The sequence below is a fragment of the Trachurus trachurus genome (genome assembly GCF_905171665.1).
Source record: "Trachurus trachurus genome assembly, chromosome: 23".
Classification (NCBI taxonomy): domain Eukaryota; kingdom Metazoa; phylum Chordata; class Actinopteri; order Carangiformes; family Carangidae; genus Trachurus; species Trachurus trachurus.
The window spans coordinates 7,763,157-7,782,700 of NC_139912.1; the positions used below are offsets into that span (position 1 = coordinate 7,763,157).

The following is a 19,544-nucleotide window of genomic DNA, read 5'->3' on the forward strand; positions in this document are numbered from 1 at the left end:
AAAAAGGCTGTGTGTGAGTGTGTGTGTGCGTGTGTGTGCATACATCTGTGGGCATGCATGTATGTGGGCACACATTGTGCTAATTACTGCATCTGGTAATTACTGTAGAGACACTCAGCAATCAATTAGGTTCTAATACAAAAATGTGTGTGTGTGTGTGTGTGTGTGTGGGGAGAGGGGGTGGGGGGGTTCAGCTCTGTATGGATTTTATCTGATTTTATAGTAAGTGGCATGTTTTCAGTTTTTATATTTTGGAAAAATTAAGTAAAAAAACAAGACAAAAAAACATTGCATAATTATTATTATTTTTTATATTCCCTCAAATTCTGGAGATCATATCCCGCAGTTTTCTTCAGAGAACAGCAGGTGGGAGCAGAGTTCAGCTGAAGTTGTGCATCTCAAAAAGTCTGACAAGGCCAAAGAGATGTTGTGATGTCTTAGGAAAATATGATTGTGCGTTTATTTTTTCATGGGGGGAGGCAAAAGAAATACAAAGTGATCTGCACTGCACATGATCAGTGCAGTGTAAACACGATGCTGCACTAATGATCCTCCTGCAGGATTTATCCAGGGAGCCTGTTACGGACTGTGAAAAAGGCAATTCACTCACTAAATGAAAATGTATTGCAGTAGAATCATCGCACATTTATCATCAGCTTGAATCCCAGGCAGACATGCACATTATTCGCCGTCTCGACAAAGACGAAGGGGAAGGAACGGGTCCTTTATATTCAAAGAATGTCACTGTCAGCCGTTAGCGGAGCTCCGGTTTTCTCTGGGTTGTTCACTTTGAAAGTAATTTCAATGAGCAGAAATGAGAAGGTATAGGGCTGATGGTTGGAGACAGGGTGGAGGGTGGGTTGGTGGGGCCGAGGCTGTCAAAACGCGGCCGAGTCATTTCATCCTGATGTTTGCCCACGCTGCTGAAATAATTGATTTGTCTTTTGTTCTCTGGCGTGAGAACACAAACGTGGCGAGTGGCCCAGAGAGAGAGGAGGCATGAGTGTGTCTGATTAATAACGGAGCACTGCAGCGTTCACCACTTCACCACCGTCCGTCCTCCTCGTCTCGTCTCTGCCACGTCTCAAGTCTTCTGCGGCCTCCCTCTGTGGACGAGCTCGTCTTGACAGGACCTGATGCAACTCGCCCTTCGCCGCCGCACGCCGCCACGGCTCGGTTACACGCTTCAATCGATTCCTCCCACTCGCCTCTGCCTCTGTAGACTTCCGGCAGGTCCATCACCGTTAACCACAGCGTTCGCATAACTTTATTTGAAAGGTTTCCAAAGATTTCAAATATGTCGAGTTGAATTGGAGCGAAATGAGAATGAAAATGACTCAACAGGAGAACTAGAGTTATAGAATTTCATTTTTGATATTCAACTGAAGTGTGGTGTGGCCTTAAAGTGATGGTATGTCTTATTTGACGTTTACCTCTACAACAGATTCAGATCGGTGCACTCAGAAGCTCAGCAATGTGCTGCTGTGGGCGTGGCCATTGTATGAAGTATTGTATGAGCTATATTTCTAATTAACTTATCTGCTTTATCTTGCCGTCAAATAGTCCTTTCCATTGGAGGTACAGTTTGCGAATCATTAAAGGTGTTCAGAAATGGCCGTTCGTCCTGTTTGTCGCGTCTCCTTCCACGAGTTTACCCGAGTAAGGAAAACGAATTTGATTGGTCGTTATCGAGCGGGCGGGATATTAAATGTTTAGGCGAGACTGAGCTCGGTGTGTGTGTGTCTCAGACGTTTGATTGACGGATGACGAATCCAATATCAGTGGCTGATGAATCGTGAGCAACGTGACGCATAATCCGTGCGCCTGCATTATCCAATGCGAAAAAAAAACTAGCCCACTTTCATCCCGGATTTACTCGAAAATAGAATTTTGCACAAAGTTTGGCCTACATCGTCTGATAGATGAGTTATTATTACACTAATGTTAAGACCCATTTGGGCTCAAATTCATTTTTCTTTTCTGAACACCTTTAAACAACTGACTTCTTACACACAAACTCAACTAGGGTGATTTTTGAGTATTATAAATCTAATACATCCAAAACATTTAATCAAGATTTATTGCACGAGTGTCCGTAGTTATTCATAATTTAATCACTACTTAATCTCACATATTTTATTAGTTTAAAATCTTACCTTAAAAGGGATATTTTGCATTTCCTTTTAAATGGCCAAATACACTTTGCTTTATGCGAATCTAACTAAATTATACATTAACCAAAATGACAGACATTGACTGGAAAACCTCAAAGGCTTCATTGCATTTGGCATTAAAAGTATGTTCAAATAATAAAGATGCCAGAGAAGTAACCGTTAGCAGAGACAGTTTCCATTGGATTAATTTAATTTCTGGCAACTGATCCAAACTGTCGGTCGGGCCAAAAAACAATATAACAGAACGTACATTAATCAGCCATTATTATGGTGTTAACTTGAACAGCCACAGTATTTTTGGGGTGATGGCCTCGCTGCTGCTTCTGACACCAATAAGACCTGGTACCTCACATAACCTCATCATCACACTCCACTGTTTTCTGGACGGTTTATGTGAACTACAAGGTCACCCAGCTTGTTAACAATCTACGGAGCAGAACCACTATAGTTGCTCCTCACAATAACACTGCTGCTGCTCTGGTGTTTTTCAGATTTGAGGAGAGGTTTTGACCCAACATGACCCCCGAGACACGTCTTGTTTTCGGCGCTGCAGCACCTGCCCGTGTCCAATTTTAGCTAAAAGGGCAATTTTAATAACTTCATTACAACTTTCCGCCAGTGTTTGCAATGATTTTACCTCGCGAGTCACGATTTAGATTTGTGATGTGGTGGCATATCAAAAATTACCGGATGAAACCGACTATTACAATACCAGATATGATTGCTCTAATTTCCCGTGGATAGAGCAGAGCTGCTTTTCTGCAATGTTGTGATGGAAGATGGAGCTTATTTGAATCCAGACAAACCTAGTGGGAGTCAAAGTCAGTCTGTGATTCATAATGGAACAGCTCGAGGCAGAAGATTTGTACGACAACAAAGATTAGACACTGCTGTTTTTTTTATTTTTTGTTTGGGATGGAGTTGCTGAAATCACAGATACTGATTAGATCGCCCAGGGCTACGAGAAAATACCAAAGGTAGAGTTTGTCAAACAGCACGGCATCCTTTCTACTGGAAAATTACCCGTTGCTCACGTATTCATGTGATAATCTGGTAGAGGATGTATCATTTCAGAAATACTTGACCAGCAGGCAAAATCATAACATACACTTAAATAATATTGGTTATGTGTTGATAGTGTTGAATATCAATGCTTTTATTGTGGAGGACTCAACTTTTAATGGAAAAATTTAAAAAAAGTTTTAAAGAAAATACTTTCAGAATAAGATTTTTTTTTTTATAGATATTTTTATTTCATTTTTTACAGACTTTTTGTCACAACAAAGTCAGCAAGAGCATTTTTTTGTGTGTCCATTATATTGTAGCAATTCATTTGAAAGCAACCGAGAGAGGACAGCGACCGTTTCATAGCAGTAAAAGCAGAGGCAGTTTTGACATGCAGCGAAAACAGGCAGGGCTTCTAACCAAAATCCAAGGCAAGGGGAATATTAACGGGCCCCCACCATCCAGTTTTCAACTCCAACTCCCCCCTCCCCTCATTCAGAGCCCCCTCAGTTACAAAATACACAGAGAAGCTGCAACAAAAAAAGATGAATCCTTTGCTCTGAAATCTCACTCTAGGGCTGACAAAATTAACCAATTTCTAAAACTCCTCATCCTATTATTACGTGAATATCGCCTCAAAATAAAAAAGGGATTCAGTAACATATTTTTCAAAATTGCAACATTCAAGTCTTCCTAGTTAGCCAGCATGGTGATTGGTCAAAGAATACACAATATCTTTTTATGCATTACCAACATAATAACCTTTTTTTTTTTTTTTTTTGTCAAAAAACACCATTTGATATGTAAGTGATACAGGGCCAAGTAGAAAAGGAAAATATGGACTGGCCTCTGGACCTCTCTCACCAACCATTTCCAAAATTTCAGTATTGGACCGGAGGGACAGTTTGGTCTGTTCAAAAAAAAAAAAGAGCAATCAAAGTAGAGGAAGAGGCCACACACAATGAAAGGTTAATATAATGAAACTTTACAACCTTTCTTTCAAACCTACCTAGTATAGTACAGTGTAGTTACTGTTCATGAGATTGAGCCCTGGCCATACAATACTCATAGTGAAGTTGTAAAAAATATTAACACACTATTCATTACCATTTGATTACTTAACGGTTTTACAGAGACAACTGCAAAATGAGAGGTGTGTGTTTAAGTGCTAAGCTTTTGCATTTACATTATAGAGTTTGATTTCTAGTCTTGCAGTGTTTCAGGATTCCAGGTATGAGAGCGCTCCCCTAATGATGGGTCCCTAAGAGAGACGATAACTGACAAGTCCTTCTGTTAAATGGCTACAAACAGAGGGTAAGAGAAGAGAAAAATCCTATCCCAATAAACTTGGGGGAGAAAAGAAAAAAAAGAAAAGAAAAAAATGAAAGGAAAATCACCAGACAGACAAAATGAGCCTCCAACAAACAGACAAAAGCAGTGTTAAGACAGAGGTTGATAAGGGTAAAAGGGGTGAGTCCATCTTCTGTCAGGGGACCACTGCCTCCATCTGTCTGTCCGTTCACCCACCTGTCCAGCCACCTCCCACACCGCTGCGTCTCACTTGAGCAGGGCCTTCATGTGTTCGCTCTCGGCAGCTTCAAAGGCACTCATGCCGTCCGGTCCTTTCCGGTCCTTGTCAGCACCCTGTGGAGAGAGGAGGACATGAATATTAAATATGCTTAGTGGGTTCGTCCAAGACTTACTCGCATCTGGTCAGGGGTTAGAGTGAGGCGCATCCTTTGAGCAAGGTTTTCTTAATCCCTTGGAAACAAATAGTCACAGCTATTAAGGAGGCGCCAAACTAATTAAAACCTCTTCATACAAATAGGGACACATGTTGTTGACTGATTATGGATGATTTTTTTGTGGTTCTTTTTATCGGTGTTTGCTGCAGGTTGTTGGCGGCCTGAGTACACTACAAACCTAAGTAGACTGAACCACTGGAACGATCAGTATCACCCATGGATCATCCAATCTCACTCATAGATAGTTGGATTATTATTGGTGGCATGGTTGCAGATCCTGAGGGGGACGATTTCTGAATTTCTGAAGAATAATTTGTCCCCCCATTAAAAATAACCCTGAATTACTCAAAATTGAACAAATGTACAGGTAATACTCAGAAAATTAGAATATCGTGAAAAAGTTCATTCACTTCCCCATGATTGCGAACTGTACTGAACCAGACAGAGAGCTTTTAAAGGCTCAGGAACCCTTTGCAGGTGTTTTGGATTAATTGGCTGACAATTTGAGCTACAACATTGAACTTTTTCACGATATTCAAATTTTTTGAGATTCTGATTTCGGGGTTTTCATAAGCTGTAAGCCATAATAATCAAAATTGTAACAAATAAAAGCTTGAAATATCTTGCAATGCCCGTTATGAGTCTAAATAATATATTCATTTCACCTTTTAAGTTGAATTACTTAAATGAATGAACGTTTTCACGATATTCTAATTTTCTGAGTATTACCTGTATTTTCAGAAATTCACATCTAAAAAGAAATTATTGAAATGGTGGAACAAATAATGTTTGACAAATATACAAATTTCTGACTGCACATTCCATCTCTGGTCTCCTCCACTACAATGCAAAAGAATGGGTAGTTTCTTACACAGACACTGATGACATCAGCAGGCTTAAAAAAAATACGACCCCCTCAATCTTAGGGCTTCACATTTTGATATTCATCCATATCAATTAATCATGCATAAAGTCCCATACATTGGGAGAAAAGGAAGATGGTGAGAAGAATTGGGGATCTGGGAGGGTCCTTCTTGAACAGCTTCCCTGGTATTTTACTAAAACAAAGTGAAACTTCTGTCACTTCTATTTTCTGACAATTCAGTCACTGAGCACTCGGCCTGTCAGCCTATCTTTATCCAGACGGCACATGCAAAACAAAGTAACAGACGGGCGAGGCACAAATCCATTTGAGCTCTGGGGGATGACAGAGTGAATGTGAAAGAGATGGGAGTGGACGCAATCATTTGGATTACTAAGGACAAAGAAGAAACGTTTAAAAAAAATAAAGGGATCAGACAGGGAACGTGTTGAATGCACATGTAGTGACAACAGATTTAATGGGTGACGGAGGAGTTGAGGGGCATGTAGTGGAGAAACGTCCCTTTGTTTGGCCTGCCAACTTTAGCCTCTTAGCAAAGGGCTTACAGAGCCAAGGCAGAGAGAGTCTATTGTTGCATGGAGAAGCAGGGCATCAAAAAACAATGTGACCCAGTTCAAGTGCCCCTGCAGTGCGAGGATGGTTGTCTGGGTGCAAATTCCATGCCACGGGAGCAGCCGAGCGCATCTCAAGCAGGAGAGATTTACCAGGGCTGAGCGGGTAACCCGTCAGATCTACATCTCTAATTGGTCAGGAGACGACAGACAAAAAGTTCGGAGCAAGTTTTTGTCAATTCATAACATGCTTCGCATCTCTGAGACGTGTGCACCTGTCAACAGTCTGGTTATGCTCGAGCCATGTTGTGTAACGTTTTTAACCCTGATGACTCTGCCGATTCTTATTCCCTGAGTGTTTTAAACTTCCTGGAGTCTCCCCTGAAAGATCTGCATATCGTTACCAAACATCAGGTGTTCTGCAAGTAGTCTGAGTCTGCCAAGAGCGCTCATAAATCTCAACAAACATCCTTGTGTGGCAGAGATTCAAATCCAGGAAAAATGAGCACAGTGTGAAACGTAAGGCAAGCTTTGGAGCTCACGTCTTCAAACTTGAGATAAAAATAAATGATCGTCCTCTCTTATTTTATCTGCAAATGCACAGAGGGTTCCTTCAGTGTAATTCATCTTGTCAGATACAGGTCAGGTTCTCCGGGAGGAAAAACCTGAATCCTTCTCCTTCTTCTGATAATGTTTTAATGTTTCTCTGATATGAACTATTGTTCTCTTTAGTCCGTACAAACACGGCTCGATCAAAGCATCAATAGTAATAAAGTATTTGTTGTGTCAGTTTAACTTTTCAAGCAGCTGCTGACACGCCCGGATCAGGTATATGATAACCAATCATGGAGCTCTCTGCTCCACTGCATACAAGGGGAAAAGGGGAGAAGACGGGAAGACAGAACGTAGCCTCCACCCTTCGTCTTCTTCTTCTTCGTCTTGGTGCTCTGGGGAAGTCATTAGTAGCTGGTTCAAGACCAGACCAGGTAGTAGTCCACTCTGCAGGCCTCATTTAGAAGGCAGGGAGCAGCATTACACCTTGACTTTAGCCCTTTCAACATCAATAAAGTGTCTGTATGGGAGCCAACAAGTCATCCATCTGACAAACACAATTATATACAGTGGGTATAGTCCTGCTTCTGAAGTAAAATAGTCTCATAATGATCATTCCCTTATGGTCATCACTCTTACGGTCCCCCCTAAAAAAAAAAAAAAAAGTAGTGTAGGTGGGGGCAACACATAGATTCTCCCAGTGGGCATTTATGGCAGAGTTACAATAATAGCTCTGGCTCTTCCTCCTGCCTGTTACTGCCTCTCAGGATCCACCGTGAAATCCCCAATGGCCGTCCAGCTCAGTGGCATCCTCCTGACACCACTTACAGTAATGAGCTTTCTCCAACTTGAATAATGACCCCTTATGAACGCCTCACTGTCCAAACATTATCCAGTCAACGAGAAGCCAGTGGCCAAGTGAGAGACAGCCTAATGAATAAGAATAGACTCCCGGGGTGTCTCTCCAGTCAAACTTAGATGCATCATCATCCTGGATTATGGAGCCATACAAAGCAGCATTGGGTCAGTAATGTAATGCCGCTGACCTGCCAACTGTCCATTAAGTTTTCATTACACCATCGCTGAACGGAACTGAAAGGTCTCCCATGCTAAGTCTTCAAATATTGGGCCAGAACATCACTCCACATCTATTTGAAATGCACTGCTCCGATCGGACTATTGACCCGCTGGCAGCAGTCAAACATTACTACCGACCCGTTAGAGGGCAAATTCTATCTACGCCAACGAGATTGTGCATTGGAGCGGGCTGTCGGCTAGGGTTCTGGCTGAAATGGAGAAACCTGCTTCTGTAAAAGTCATCTAGGCCGACCGGAGTTTGAAAGTTGCAAGGCTCTTTTGCTTACAGTTGCCAAAATGATTCAGCATCAATTGTAATAATTCAGTCTCCAAGCAAAAAACATTCTGATAATTTACAGTTACAGCTTCACAATTAAAGATTTGATGTTTTCTTTCTTACGGGTAGTAGTAAGAGCTGAGTATATTGTGTTTTGGAGCTCCTAGAAGTTACACTGGGTAATATCTTTTATTATTTTCTGATGTATACACGTATCAAGAAATCAATAAAAAAATATATTATTCTGCAGATTTGCCATGTGGAAAGAATCAGAGCTCTTACGGCTGCACTTTGTATTGTGTTGAAAGTATTTTATTTGAACAATCCCTGCACAAAAGACAAATTAAGTTTGTGAAAGTTTGTTTTTTTAATATTGCCTTTGTGTGAGAGGTACAAAGTTTCTATACTACACAACTGGAATCTCGTTTTAATCACCATTCGTATCACTTTGAACAACTTTTCTAAAGCAAAAGTGCTACTTTCCTGATCTTAGTTATTTGTGTAGCATTATCCAGACAAGACAATGTACCGAAGCTACGGCTACAGGAGCACAAAACAAAACACGGGGGGATTTAAGTTAAGTTGGCAAAGTCCAAGGGATGATGGTGATGACACCTTCGAGGCTGTTTTATTTTTGAATTCGTGCTTGTGGACAAAAAAGGGGCCTCTGCCTCTAGTGTATGAAGAACACACAATAATAGGGAGGAAACCTAACAGGGTCAGGTTGAAAAGAAAAAAGCAACAAATGGGAACTGACTTGGCAAAAAAAAAAGAAAAGCTGCATTTCTTCCCCAGTCAATGGTGCACACAGTTCCTCATAGAATAAAAGGATGTGTGTGTATTCATGTGTGTATGTGTATGCCCATGTGTGCCCTTTTATTGTTGATTTAAAATTAACTGGCCAGCCTCTCCGGGCTGCAGTCAGCACTCTTGGCCAGGATTGTGCGGCTGGGTCACCTACTGGGGTTAAAATGGCCTTTTTCGTAATTCATCGCCAACACCAGCATCTCGTGGCGTCTGGGGAACAGTCGGTCCATGTGAGGAGGGAACCTGTGGGTTGGTTCATATCTTCACCTCCCACTATAATCCCTGTTGAGATGAGCTACGGCTGCATATGATACCACAAACAAAGGCTTTTTTTAGGAGAGGGGTCCCCATAAGGGGCTTAAATGTTTCTATTGCACAGAGTGTACTTGCACAGCTGCCAGTTTCAGGTGTGGAGGAGCCTCTGGCTTTCAGGAGGACGCAGTGAGGCGATAGACACTGTAGCTAAGAAATAGAGAAAAAACATTGCAAGTCATTGCGTTTATTTATTAATGTTCTTTAAAAAGGACAGGATACTGGTTTTCATTGTGGTGCGACAGCGACATGTGACGATGAGATATTAAAAACTTGCAGATGTCAAAACGTGTCATTTGGCAGATTGCCTAGATGTGACTTTGAACTTCAGCCTACATTTCCTCATTTTTGGTAGAGCTGCATCCAAAGTGAGGCTGAGGCGTTACCACCAATTAAATGTATTTATTACTTATAGAAAACAGCTGATCACTTCTGCTGCTTTTCCACTAGCGCGGTACGGCACGGCTCTACTCAGTTTTTTTGCTTTTCCACTAGTACCTGGTACTTTTTTGCCCTCAGCCCTGGTTCCAAGTGAACCGAAGCGATACCAAACGTGACATCAGCCGACTGCCTTCCACTGATTGGCCAGAGCGCTGTCGAGCGTGACTTCCGACACGAAAATCAAACCCGCTAAATTTAAAAACACACCAACAACAGTGACCACTGATCTGTACTGAGACTGTTGTTATTCTTTCATGCGAGTTAAATGACTTCACGCTGTGGTCCGTAATCGAAGTGCAGACAAGTGTGTTTGGAGCTGACGAGAGGGTCGAAAAAAGAGAGAGAGAGACGACGACCCCCGCTGTGGAGGAACTATGAAGAACTCAGCTGTAATGGAAAAGCACCTAAACCAAGCCGTGCTGTGACTGTGTAGTGGAAAAGCGGCATTACAGACCAAAGACTAAAGACGAAGCCCAAACAAGCAGCATCAGAACAATTAAAATACCCAAACTACCAAGAACTTACCAAGTAGTAAAATTATTATTATCATTTTTTTTCTTATTGGCACTGGCTGCTTCCTTCAGTTTATCTTTGAGCCAACAGTCCTGACGGCCAGCTGAGTGCAGCGGGCCAGCTGCTGGCTGATAGATGCGTGGGGGCTGGGGCCAGTGGCTGTGGGGGATTAATACAGCCGATGCCAACAGGAATAAGTAAACAGTGGAGTACCACGCAAGTGTCTCTCAAAAACCTACTACCGGGTGTTTCCCGTACATAGACCACTATTTCCTTTTTAAAACGTCTGCTTCAGAGAGCATTGGAAAAACTGTGAAGTGATTGAAAACTCTGCCCGAGTGGTACGGAGATTGTAAAGAAGAAGAAGAAAAAAAAAAAACGACTCTACTCGGTGGTGTGGCTGAGCTTGTAAATGCCTCCTCCCCTCTTCCATTACTTTCGTTGAGCCAAGATGATGCTACCGTGAAACAACTCTGTAGAGGAGCTTTCATTTACCCTGCCTCATTTAGCCTGGCTGGGAACAAGACAGCTGCTTACTCACCCTCGTCCCTCAAATATCTCTCTCTCTCTCTCCGTCTCGCCTGCTCGTATACACATCTCGGCTTGCAGCAGACTTCCACTGTAAAGAATGCGAGCGAGCAGAAACTCAGTGACATCATGCTGCTCCTTTAAGCCGAAGGCGGTTTTCTCACTGTGGTGCTGACCTTGTGCCATTTACTACGTTTCAACCAAGAGTGAAAAACTAACTTGGTATTTTTAGCGCAGGATGTGCAACCTGAAATATTTGATTGACAGGCCAAGCAACAGATATGAAATCATTAATAATGTCAAGAAAGATTTTCAGCTGTAAAAAAAACAACCTTCTTACATCTTAAATGTTTAATGACTGAAGGGTGCCATAGAAACATAACTGTAGGAGGTGGTGAAAGACGACCTATTGTGGCCCTCCTCTGTGTGACATTCACTGTCCGCGGGGGCATCAGTTCCACTGCAGTCTGACTCATTTTGGCCACAGAGAAACAAAACTCCACCACCAGAGGAGCAGGTGATCTGTCATGTAGGTGTGTGCACTTGTGGGGTCAAACACTGACAGACTGTGCTGGAACTGCACTGGTGTGTTTTCTCCTGCTCTGCTGGATGAGGCTGATCCGATTGGACGTTTATTATGATATGCTTGTTATTCAGTTGTATTACAAGACAGCTGCGTTGTTTCTCTGCTCACAGCAGTGCCTGTGTGTCCATGTGAGTCTATCTGACAGGATGTAAGTTGTTGTGTTACCACGTGCAAACCACAACAGCAGACTCCACCAGAGGGACGGATACTGGCCCTCCATTATATACGTTCCCCTCAACTGCTGCTCTGATGATATTGGTTGAGAGTGCAGTCGAACACATCGATTCAAAATCTCCCATAGGTGTTGAGATCCGGCTGACGGGAGGTCATCACTTTTTCTTACTAATCAAACCATTCGCTGACCCCTTTGTAACCTGTGGTTGGGGGCACTGTTATCCTTGAAGAGATCACTCCCACCAGGATAGAAATAATTCATCACCCGGAACAACTTTGTGTGGATGTGCAGTGGCCCTTCCCTCTGAGTGGACTCAAAACAGAGCAGCAAAACGCAGCCCAAAGCGTCACACAGCCCCCGTCAGTGCAGAGGTCTCATCCGACCACATTTCTGTGGTTTTTGCACCACTGAACTCAAATGTTTCGCCTTTGCCAAAGATTTAGATGTCACTTTAGTCACTGTTGCTACTGCTGATTCTCCTACCTCCAGGCCTCAGCAATGCTTATATCTTTTCCTTTTGATACAAACACAGTTCTATCAGGCTCTATTGCAGGGTTTATCGCTGCCACAGTGCACAATTGGATGTTTAATTCTTAAATTGTACCGTGCGCTGCACATTCGTCATGTCTCTCCACTTGTTTACTCGGGTTTTTCCCTTCACTTTGTCACCTGCGCGCCGTTCCAGAGCTCAACAACAGGAGGATGGTGCAGAGATTTACATGGAAGACCCATGAATGACAGTGCTCAAAAAACACAAACACAAAAACAAGTGAACAGCAGCGATACTTGTGTGAACGAACGCCGTATGAACATTCCAGCACGGCCTCCACACGACTGTGTTAAAGGACCTATTGTCCAGTGAGTTACCTCATCAGCACTCGCGGAGCCTCTCTGACACATTAACATGCACCGATGGGTGAAGGACACCGGGGCAGATGCATAAGTATGTATGAATGAATGAATGAATGAATGAACGCATGCATGCTGGAATCAGAGTACCAACCTTTTCTAGCAGGACCTTGACACAGGAGACGTGACCCTCATAACAGGCGGCGAGCAGTGGAGTTAACCCGTGTTTGTCGGAAGCCTGTGAGGAGAGTGAAAGACATGAGTGGCAGACATAAAAAAATAAAAAAGGGGGAGATAAGCTCATATTAGTGGAGGAACATCCATCTTTTTTTAATAAAAAAAAAAATATATATATATATAAGAAAAAAACTCTGGTGAGAGAAGTTTAACTTACTTTCTTATCGTATCCAGAAATTAAGTGAAAGCACACTGCGCTTACACACTACATTTATCGCTCCATGTTCCTGTTATCAACAGAGAACTGCGTAAACAAAGCCAGACAAAGATCTATTTTTCAAGCAAGTTTTACTTTACATTGGATGTTGTGTGTGTGTTTAGCCGATCTAACATGCATCTTGCTAATGTGGCTGCCTGGAAGTAAATCGTTTCTCCGATGTTGGCTTCGCCCCCTTAATGGCCAAACATGTTCGAAGAGTTCCAAAGATTCATGCTGCTCTGCACAAACAATTCTACAGGTTATTGAACAGGCACACGAGACCTTTGGGGAAAAAAAAAAAAAAAAAAAAGCTGGAAATTACAGAGGAGCTCCATCCAAATCACAGAAGTTAATACTGATGGATGAGTAAGTGCCCTAGTGAATGGATACAGATCAATCTACTACAACAATAGCAGACTAACAGACTATTCAGGCTCAGGGTGTCAGTCAGGCTAAGTGTGAGGTCTGGCCATCCCAGAAAAAGCACATGACAACTGGTTTTTAACAGCGAGCCTGCTTTAGTTTAAACAAATTGATAGCAGTCCGATAACATCAACACTTTGACAGAGGGCGAAGGCGGTCCGTGTGTGTGTGTGTGTGTGTGTGTGTGTGTGGGGCTGCAGATACAGATGCTGTTTGCAGCCCTGGACAGCAGGCAAATTAATGCAAAAAGAAGGCGCTGTGGGTGTCGTGGCTCTTACATTGACATCAGCGCCCTGAGAAATGAGGAACTCCACCACATCTGTTTGCCCGTTGTCGGCGGCGTAGTGCAGAGGCTTCCTTCCACCGTCCAGGGTCCGGTTCGCATCCTCGGCCTGGGAGGAGAGAGAGAACCACGGCACATTTATGACAGAGCTGAAAGAAATAAACTCCATGCTGGTACAAGACGTCACTGTGCGTTAAAGGGGAGATCCGACAAGTCCCTTTTACTTCAAAACTGGAGCAATCACTGTTGCTTCATGCTCCCGATGAAACTTAGTGTCAGACCATTACGTGCACACCAGCCCTTCCCCTTCACTTCCCTACTGAGGTGCTGTTAAAGCTCAGACTGTCAACCTTGCAGTCAGGAGAAAAGACAGACACACACACATGCACTACCACCTTTTGTAATCCCCTTACCACACACACAGGACAGGAGTGTGTACCTCTACTGATAATACCCAGTAGGAGATGCATCAATCACAGTGGTGGCTGTCAGTTTTAACTTTCTTATAGACTGTACATGATTAAATTATTAACTGCACTAAGATTAAAGGTAGGGTTAGGGATCCTGGGAAAGCGGTTCTAGCAGGCCACAATTTGAAAATACATGAGTCAAAAGTCTGAGCCCCTTTCCTCAGACTTCTCTCTGAAGCCACAGCTCCAGAGCGCAGGAACACGCAACAAGGTAGAAGGTATCGCGCTCGCGCAATATCACCAATTGTTAATGTGAGCGACGCAGCTTTCCGCGGTACAGTCGTGTGTCACTGTGCAGCGTCACTAACTCCTCCAGCTTTTTCTCGTGGCTCATTCATGTGAAAGAAAACAACTAATACAGTGTTTCCCCAACAGTCACCCCCGCCCTCCCAACGGGACCCCCACCCAGCAATTCAAGTTGTATTTTTTTTTTTAATCCGCCATTTAGCCTCATGTTTATTTTAATCTAAAGGACCTATATACATTTAATGCGTTGCTATTGTTTCATTAGGCTACATTCATTACAATACATTTCTCCTCTTCTCTGCGACTGACGCCGAGTGGCCGCGCTCCGTGCATTCGGTTTCCTTTTTTCCCGTGCATGTCTGCGTTGCACCATTAAGTTTCATTCTTGCCTTGTTGCCTTACAATGATAGGAACCTCAGTCAGTACTAAATGTGCTTTTTTAAAAACTGAAGCAAATATTGTCTGTTACCTTTATCTTCTTCTCAGAGTACATCAGAATGCTTCATATACTTGTTAAAATCACAGCATTTTTCTGGGGGGGGGGGGGGGGGGGGGGGGTCAGACCCCCCTACAGGGGTTTAGTTACTCACCCTTTTCAACCCTTCTGAGTTTGCAGGTATGCATCTTCAGGTATATATGCACCTGCACCTGTGGACGCCTTCTTTCACTTTTGTGAAAAAGCATTTACCGTAATTAATTGGTTGCAATCGGAGTGTGAAGAGGATTTCAAACAATTTCGTAAGGAATGCTCCAAAATAGGATCTCCAACCCTACCTTTATGATTTCTGGGGAAAAAAACCCCACCATTAATTAGCTCAGGAATCTGTCCTTCATAGGAGAATATAGAGTAGAAGTTGCAGAGAGGCCCTAAAGGATACAGGTATATCTTGTTACACAAGACCCTCTTGTTAAACCACCTGAGCTGGGGATGACAGAGCTACCTTGGCTACCTGGTTGCTCTAGGGCCTCTATAACAGAAAATGTAATACAGCTGAGATGCCAATCAAAGGAAGGAATGGGAAATCAGACTGAGAGACACTGTGTGCTGTTAATACAATACTGAACAGACACGGATTTATACAAGTATTAATATGACACAGTTTAAATATTGACCTTCTCTAGTCCTAGACAGTACATTATGGTTAATAATACACATTTCTGAACACATCTACTCTGACTTCAGCTCTTTAGTGATTAATTATGGCTGAATTACTGTTATGTACCGTGGCTAAAGGACACATTAAAGGAAATACAGTACACTAGCATTTATGTTGTGTACACTTTGTCTCTATTGACTGTCACTGTAAATGACTCTAACAGAAATTAAATTATTTGCAAACATCAGCAAATATTCTTTATTCCGTCCTCGTTTCCTTTTTCCTGCGTTAGAATCTATGTGACCATATGCACACTAGCACCTGTTCGTGTCTGTAACTGCACCACTGACGGCCTCCGATTGCCACTCTCTCACTTGTATGCACAAACTCTACTGAAGGTCAAGTACAACACTCTGAGGACGATTCATTTTACACCCGTTCCCGCTGAAACCATTAGCAATGATGGATGTTGAACCTCGACCTCCTCTAATAGTGTTTAAATGCAGCCTCCAATGGCTGATGAAATTCAAATACTTTTCATTTGCGCTGTAGAACAGGGAGAGTTCACCGCAGTTGTTTATACCCAGACTTGTGTAGGTAATGAAATGATTATGAGTTACAATAAAACCATCAGAAATGAGAAAACACTGCTTGCGGATGGAAAAATTAATCCATAATAATAAGTACATTTGGAGAATCTCAAATGCAAGAGTCGAACTGTAATCACGACCTTTGATATATTATGTGTAATGATGGATTATAAATGAGATGATACCAATACAAAAGTTGGCCCCAACACGCAAGCGTATCTTGTACCTGGGCCAAAAATGATCAAGTATCAAACTATCAAGTTTTCTAGTCAAGTTTGAACAAGATAGTTCTGGTTTTTACATAGATGTCAACAGGCGGGGAACTATAGACCTATAAAAAAAAACAAAAAAAACAATCGCTGCACTTAGAAAGTTGCTTACGACTCCAAATCTGTCTGTGGATAAAGTGTGTGTGCTTTGAATTAACTGATAAGCACATGAGTGACGAGGGAAGTGGATTAAACTGGTTGAGTTTTGACACTTAATACCCATTAAAACGTGATACTACTGGAAACTCTGCAGGGGTTTAAGTGTTTGACAAACTATTGATCAACTATTGATGACAAACTGACATACTCTTCGTGCAGTTCAAAACTTAAACTGGGGAGTACTTTACACATGGGTGCAAAATAATAAAAGTGAATTGTGATTAAATCATTAACGTATTCAGCTGCTGTAAAGTCCTCAGGTCAGGGCTCCAGACTGCCCCTAAATGGAGGCATTTTGTCACTAAAATTAGTACATTTTTCATCCACTTGCACATGTGCAACCAGTAAATTTGCCTCTCTTTTTTTTTTAAACACTGGTGAAACATGGAAGTGGTGACTCAAAGAAGCTGGAATCTGTCATTACAGGTGGCAGGCCAACGTATGTGAGGAAAATGAAATGTGAATATTTGCTTTGCAAGTCGATTTACAGTGTGTGCCCCTAAATTTTCTGCGTGTGCCCCCAAAAAATTATATCAGGGCCACTGTGCTCCTAGTAAAAAAAAAAAAAAGTTAGTCTGAAGTCCTGCCTCAGGTATTGAGCTAAAAGTATGGTTATTTATGGAGAATGGGTGAATAAGAGTTGTGATATGCAATCAAGATTAGACAGCTGTTGTTTATAAGCCAGTATGATAAGTATGACGCTATTGTGAGTACAAGCAAAAATGGCCTCCTTCAGCAAAAGGCAAGCACAGGAGCTTTTAATCTTTCCACAAGAAGACAGTGACACTTCAGGCTCTGTGGTGAAATCAGGCCTCGCAGCCACTTAGGTGGACAGGGAAAGAGGTTTTATATCTTATTTTTCTCTCTCCAGTCTCCACCAAACATATAATACAGGCTGGGATGAGATGTTCCGCTAGATTTGCTGGAGCCGAGCCTCCAGCTGAGAAGACCCCCGCCCACCAACCTTAACCAGACAGACAGAGCCGGAGACTGGGCCCACCCGGTGTGGTGGGTTAGCTCGGTAGCATTTAGCTACACTGATCTGACAATGCGCTTGCAAAAAAAACAAACATACAAAAACTCGCCTTTGTAATAACACACATTGTCATATACCATAATAAACAAACTATTGTCACCGCTGCTGCTGACATAACAATGGACTCAGCTGTGTGTGCTCCCCACGTACCAGCTGATGCTATTGTTGTTAGCTGACCAACAGGTTGCTCTCTGCAGATAGAGGTTGAATTGGTTTCGTAATAAAAAAAGCAACAACAAAAAACATCACGCTAATAATATGCAATACAAATGATGAATCATACAAGGCCGGAGCAGCAGAGACAGTTAGCATGACAGCCAGTCAGTCAGCCTCTACGTTACCTGTTCTCCAGGTGAGAGTAGCACTGCTACGATGCTAACTATGCTAAGTAGGCGTTTCTTTTGGCTTTGTTAGATAATTAAACGCTAATAAATCGAGATACGTCGGCCCTGTAATGAAATGAAACGTCTTAAACGCTCAGTTAATGCCCCATAAATGCTGTTAATAATACTAATCTATAACCCCCATATATCTATTTGATGTTACATTGCCTCAAACTCCAGTCACCGTTAAGTTAGCTAGTTGAGCTAAACCGCCACTTGTCAAGTAAAAAATGTTGCACACAACTCGCTCGGTAAGTTAACGGGTCAAATCAGGGCTGTCCTTACCGTCTTCACTTTGCCTTTCACCTCGTCCAGGTCTCCGTTTTTCAAAGCCCACATCAGCTCTTTATCTCCCATCTTTATCTGTGTGTTTTTCTTCCCCCGGTGCTGCCTGCTTCCTCCCCTGTTGCTGTGCTGCAGCAGCAAAGCAGTTGTCAAGTTGGATGCTAATGCTAAGAGCCGGAGCTGCTGCTGTGGGGGAAAAAAAACTCTCTCTGCCGACAGCTCGACTGAATAACAACGCTGCTGTAACACTCCAGGAAGCGATTTTAGTGGGATTTGCCGAATAATTGGGATCCGCTGGGGGCAAAAATAGCTTCAAAAGAAGTTCTGAAAGGCAAAGTAACAGATAGGGATCCGCCTTTTTGCGAGCCAGAAGTGTTTCCGATGCCGTTACCCGGAAATCAACGTTTAAGTGGGGGGAAAGCTTGACGTTGCGTTTGGGGACCTACGGTGAAAACGAGTTGTTTCCACACTGGCTATACTTTTACATTCACAAATCTAAATTTTCAGGAAAGAAGCAGAAACCACATTTTCTGGAACTGCCTGCATATGTTAAACAATATATCTCCATTATATGTGATTGTGAAAATAAAAAAGCTGTTAAAACATGTGATCTCTGTAAGCTTTACAAAATATTCATTGAATAACTGTTTTCTCTTTTTCTCTCTCTCTCTTTGTTTATGATTGTATGTTTTTGTATTAATGTTGCATACACTTATCCTTGTTTGTATTCATCCGTGTCGTGTGTATACTCCTGTGTTGTTGCCAATAAAGCAGGGGGAACAAAAGAGTTGTTTCCACACTTTCACTGATTCTTATTGCAAAATCTCATGCCACACAAAATGTACTGTAATAAACTCCCTTCACAGAGTTAATGGTTATTAATGGTTTAACTGTTTATTTTACAGTTATTATCATTTTAAACGTCTATGCCATGAACGGTTGGTGGCTAATTGCTGACAGCGATGGAAATTCCTACCCTTATATGGGTCTTGAGTGCACCATTGCATTTCATTGTCAAAACAATGTCCAAAGCACTTTATTATCACCACATCAGTCCTCCAGTTCTGCTTTCCAGGGCACACCCAACGAGATAGTGCAAACTTTTTTTTATTTTCTTTCCTGTTCTTCACTGCCCAGTGCCCGGGGACATAACAACAAACACTGTGCATAAAATTCAGCACAATCAGAGACATTATGGTAATCATAACAATGAAATTAATTCCTTTACATAAGAAAAACATATAAATTGCATTATATAAAGATGCTATATTTGTTTTACGGTACGTCTAAAGGTAATAGCTGCAAAAGATACGGCAAACCATATTGACCGTAGTGACTTGTCACTTTACATGCCACATGCTTTACATGTCTGCTTGAGTCACACCACAGTAA

At 42.3% G+C, this 19,544-nt stretch overlaps 1 protein-coding gene across 2 annotated transcripts; it reads right to left on the reverse strand.

Moving 5' to 3' along the window:
- Positions 1 to 3,412: 3,412 nt before the first annotated feature.
- On the reverse strand, positions 3,413 to 18,532 carry mtpn (myotrophin). 2 transcript variants are annotated; one of them, XM_083999706.1, is made up of 5 exons: positions 18,153 to 18,532; positions 13,613 to 13,726; positions 12,630 to 12,713; positions 4,707 to 4,823; positions 3,413 to 4,089 (listed from the first exon to the last, which is right to left on the reverse strand). In XM_083999706.1, the coding sequence occupies exons 1-4, from the start codon at positions 18,222 to 18,224 to the stop codon at positions 4,737 to 4,739; spliced, it is 357 nt and encodes a 118-aa protein (XP_083855832.1). In that variant the 5' UTR covers positions 18,225 to 18,532; the 3' UTR covers positions 3,413 to 4,089; positions 4,707 to 4,736. The 2 variants fall into 2 exon arrangements, with proteins under 2 accessions (XP_083855832.1, XP_083855831.1); XM_083999705.1 differs by having other exon boundaries at positions 3,413 to 4,823.
- Between the last annotated feature and the right edge of the window lie 1,012 nt (positions 18,533 to 19,544).

Coding starts and splice junctions, on each gene's coding strand:
- mtpn (XM_083999706.1), bottom strand. CDS start 18,224: ATGGGAGATAAAGAGCTGATGTGGGCTTTGAAAAACGGAGACCTGGAC. Junction 12,714..13,612: donor CTCAGGGCGCTGATGTCAAT/GTAAGAGCCACG, acceptor CTCTCCTCACAG/GCTTCCGACAAACACGGGTT. Junction 4,824..12,629: donor TCAAGGTCCTGCTAGAAAAG/GTTGGTACTCTG, acceptor CTCTCTCCACAG/GGTGCTGACAAGGACCGGAA.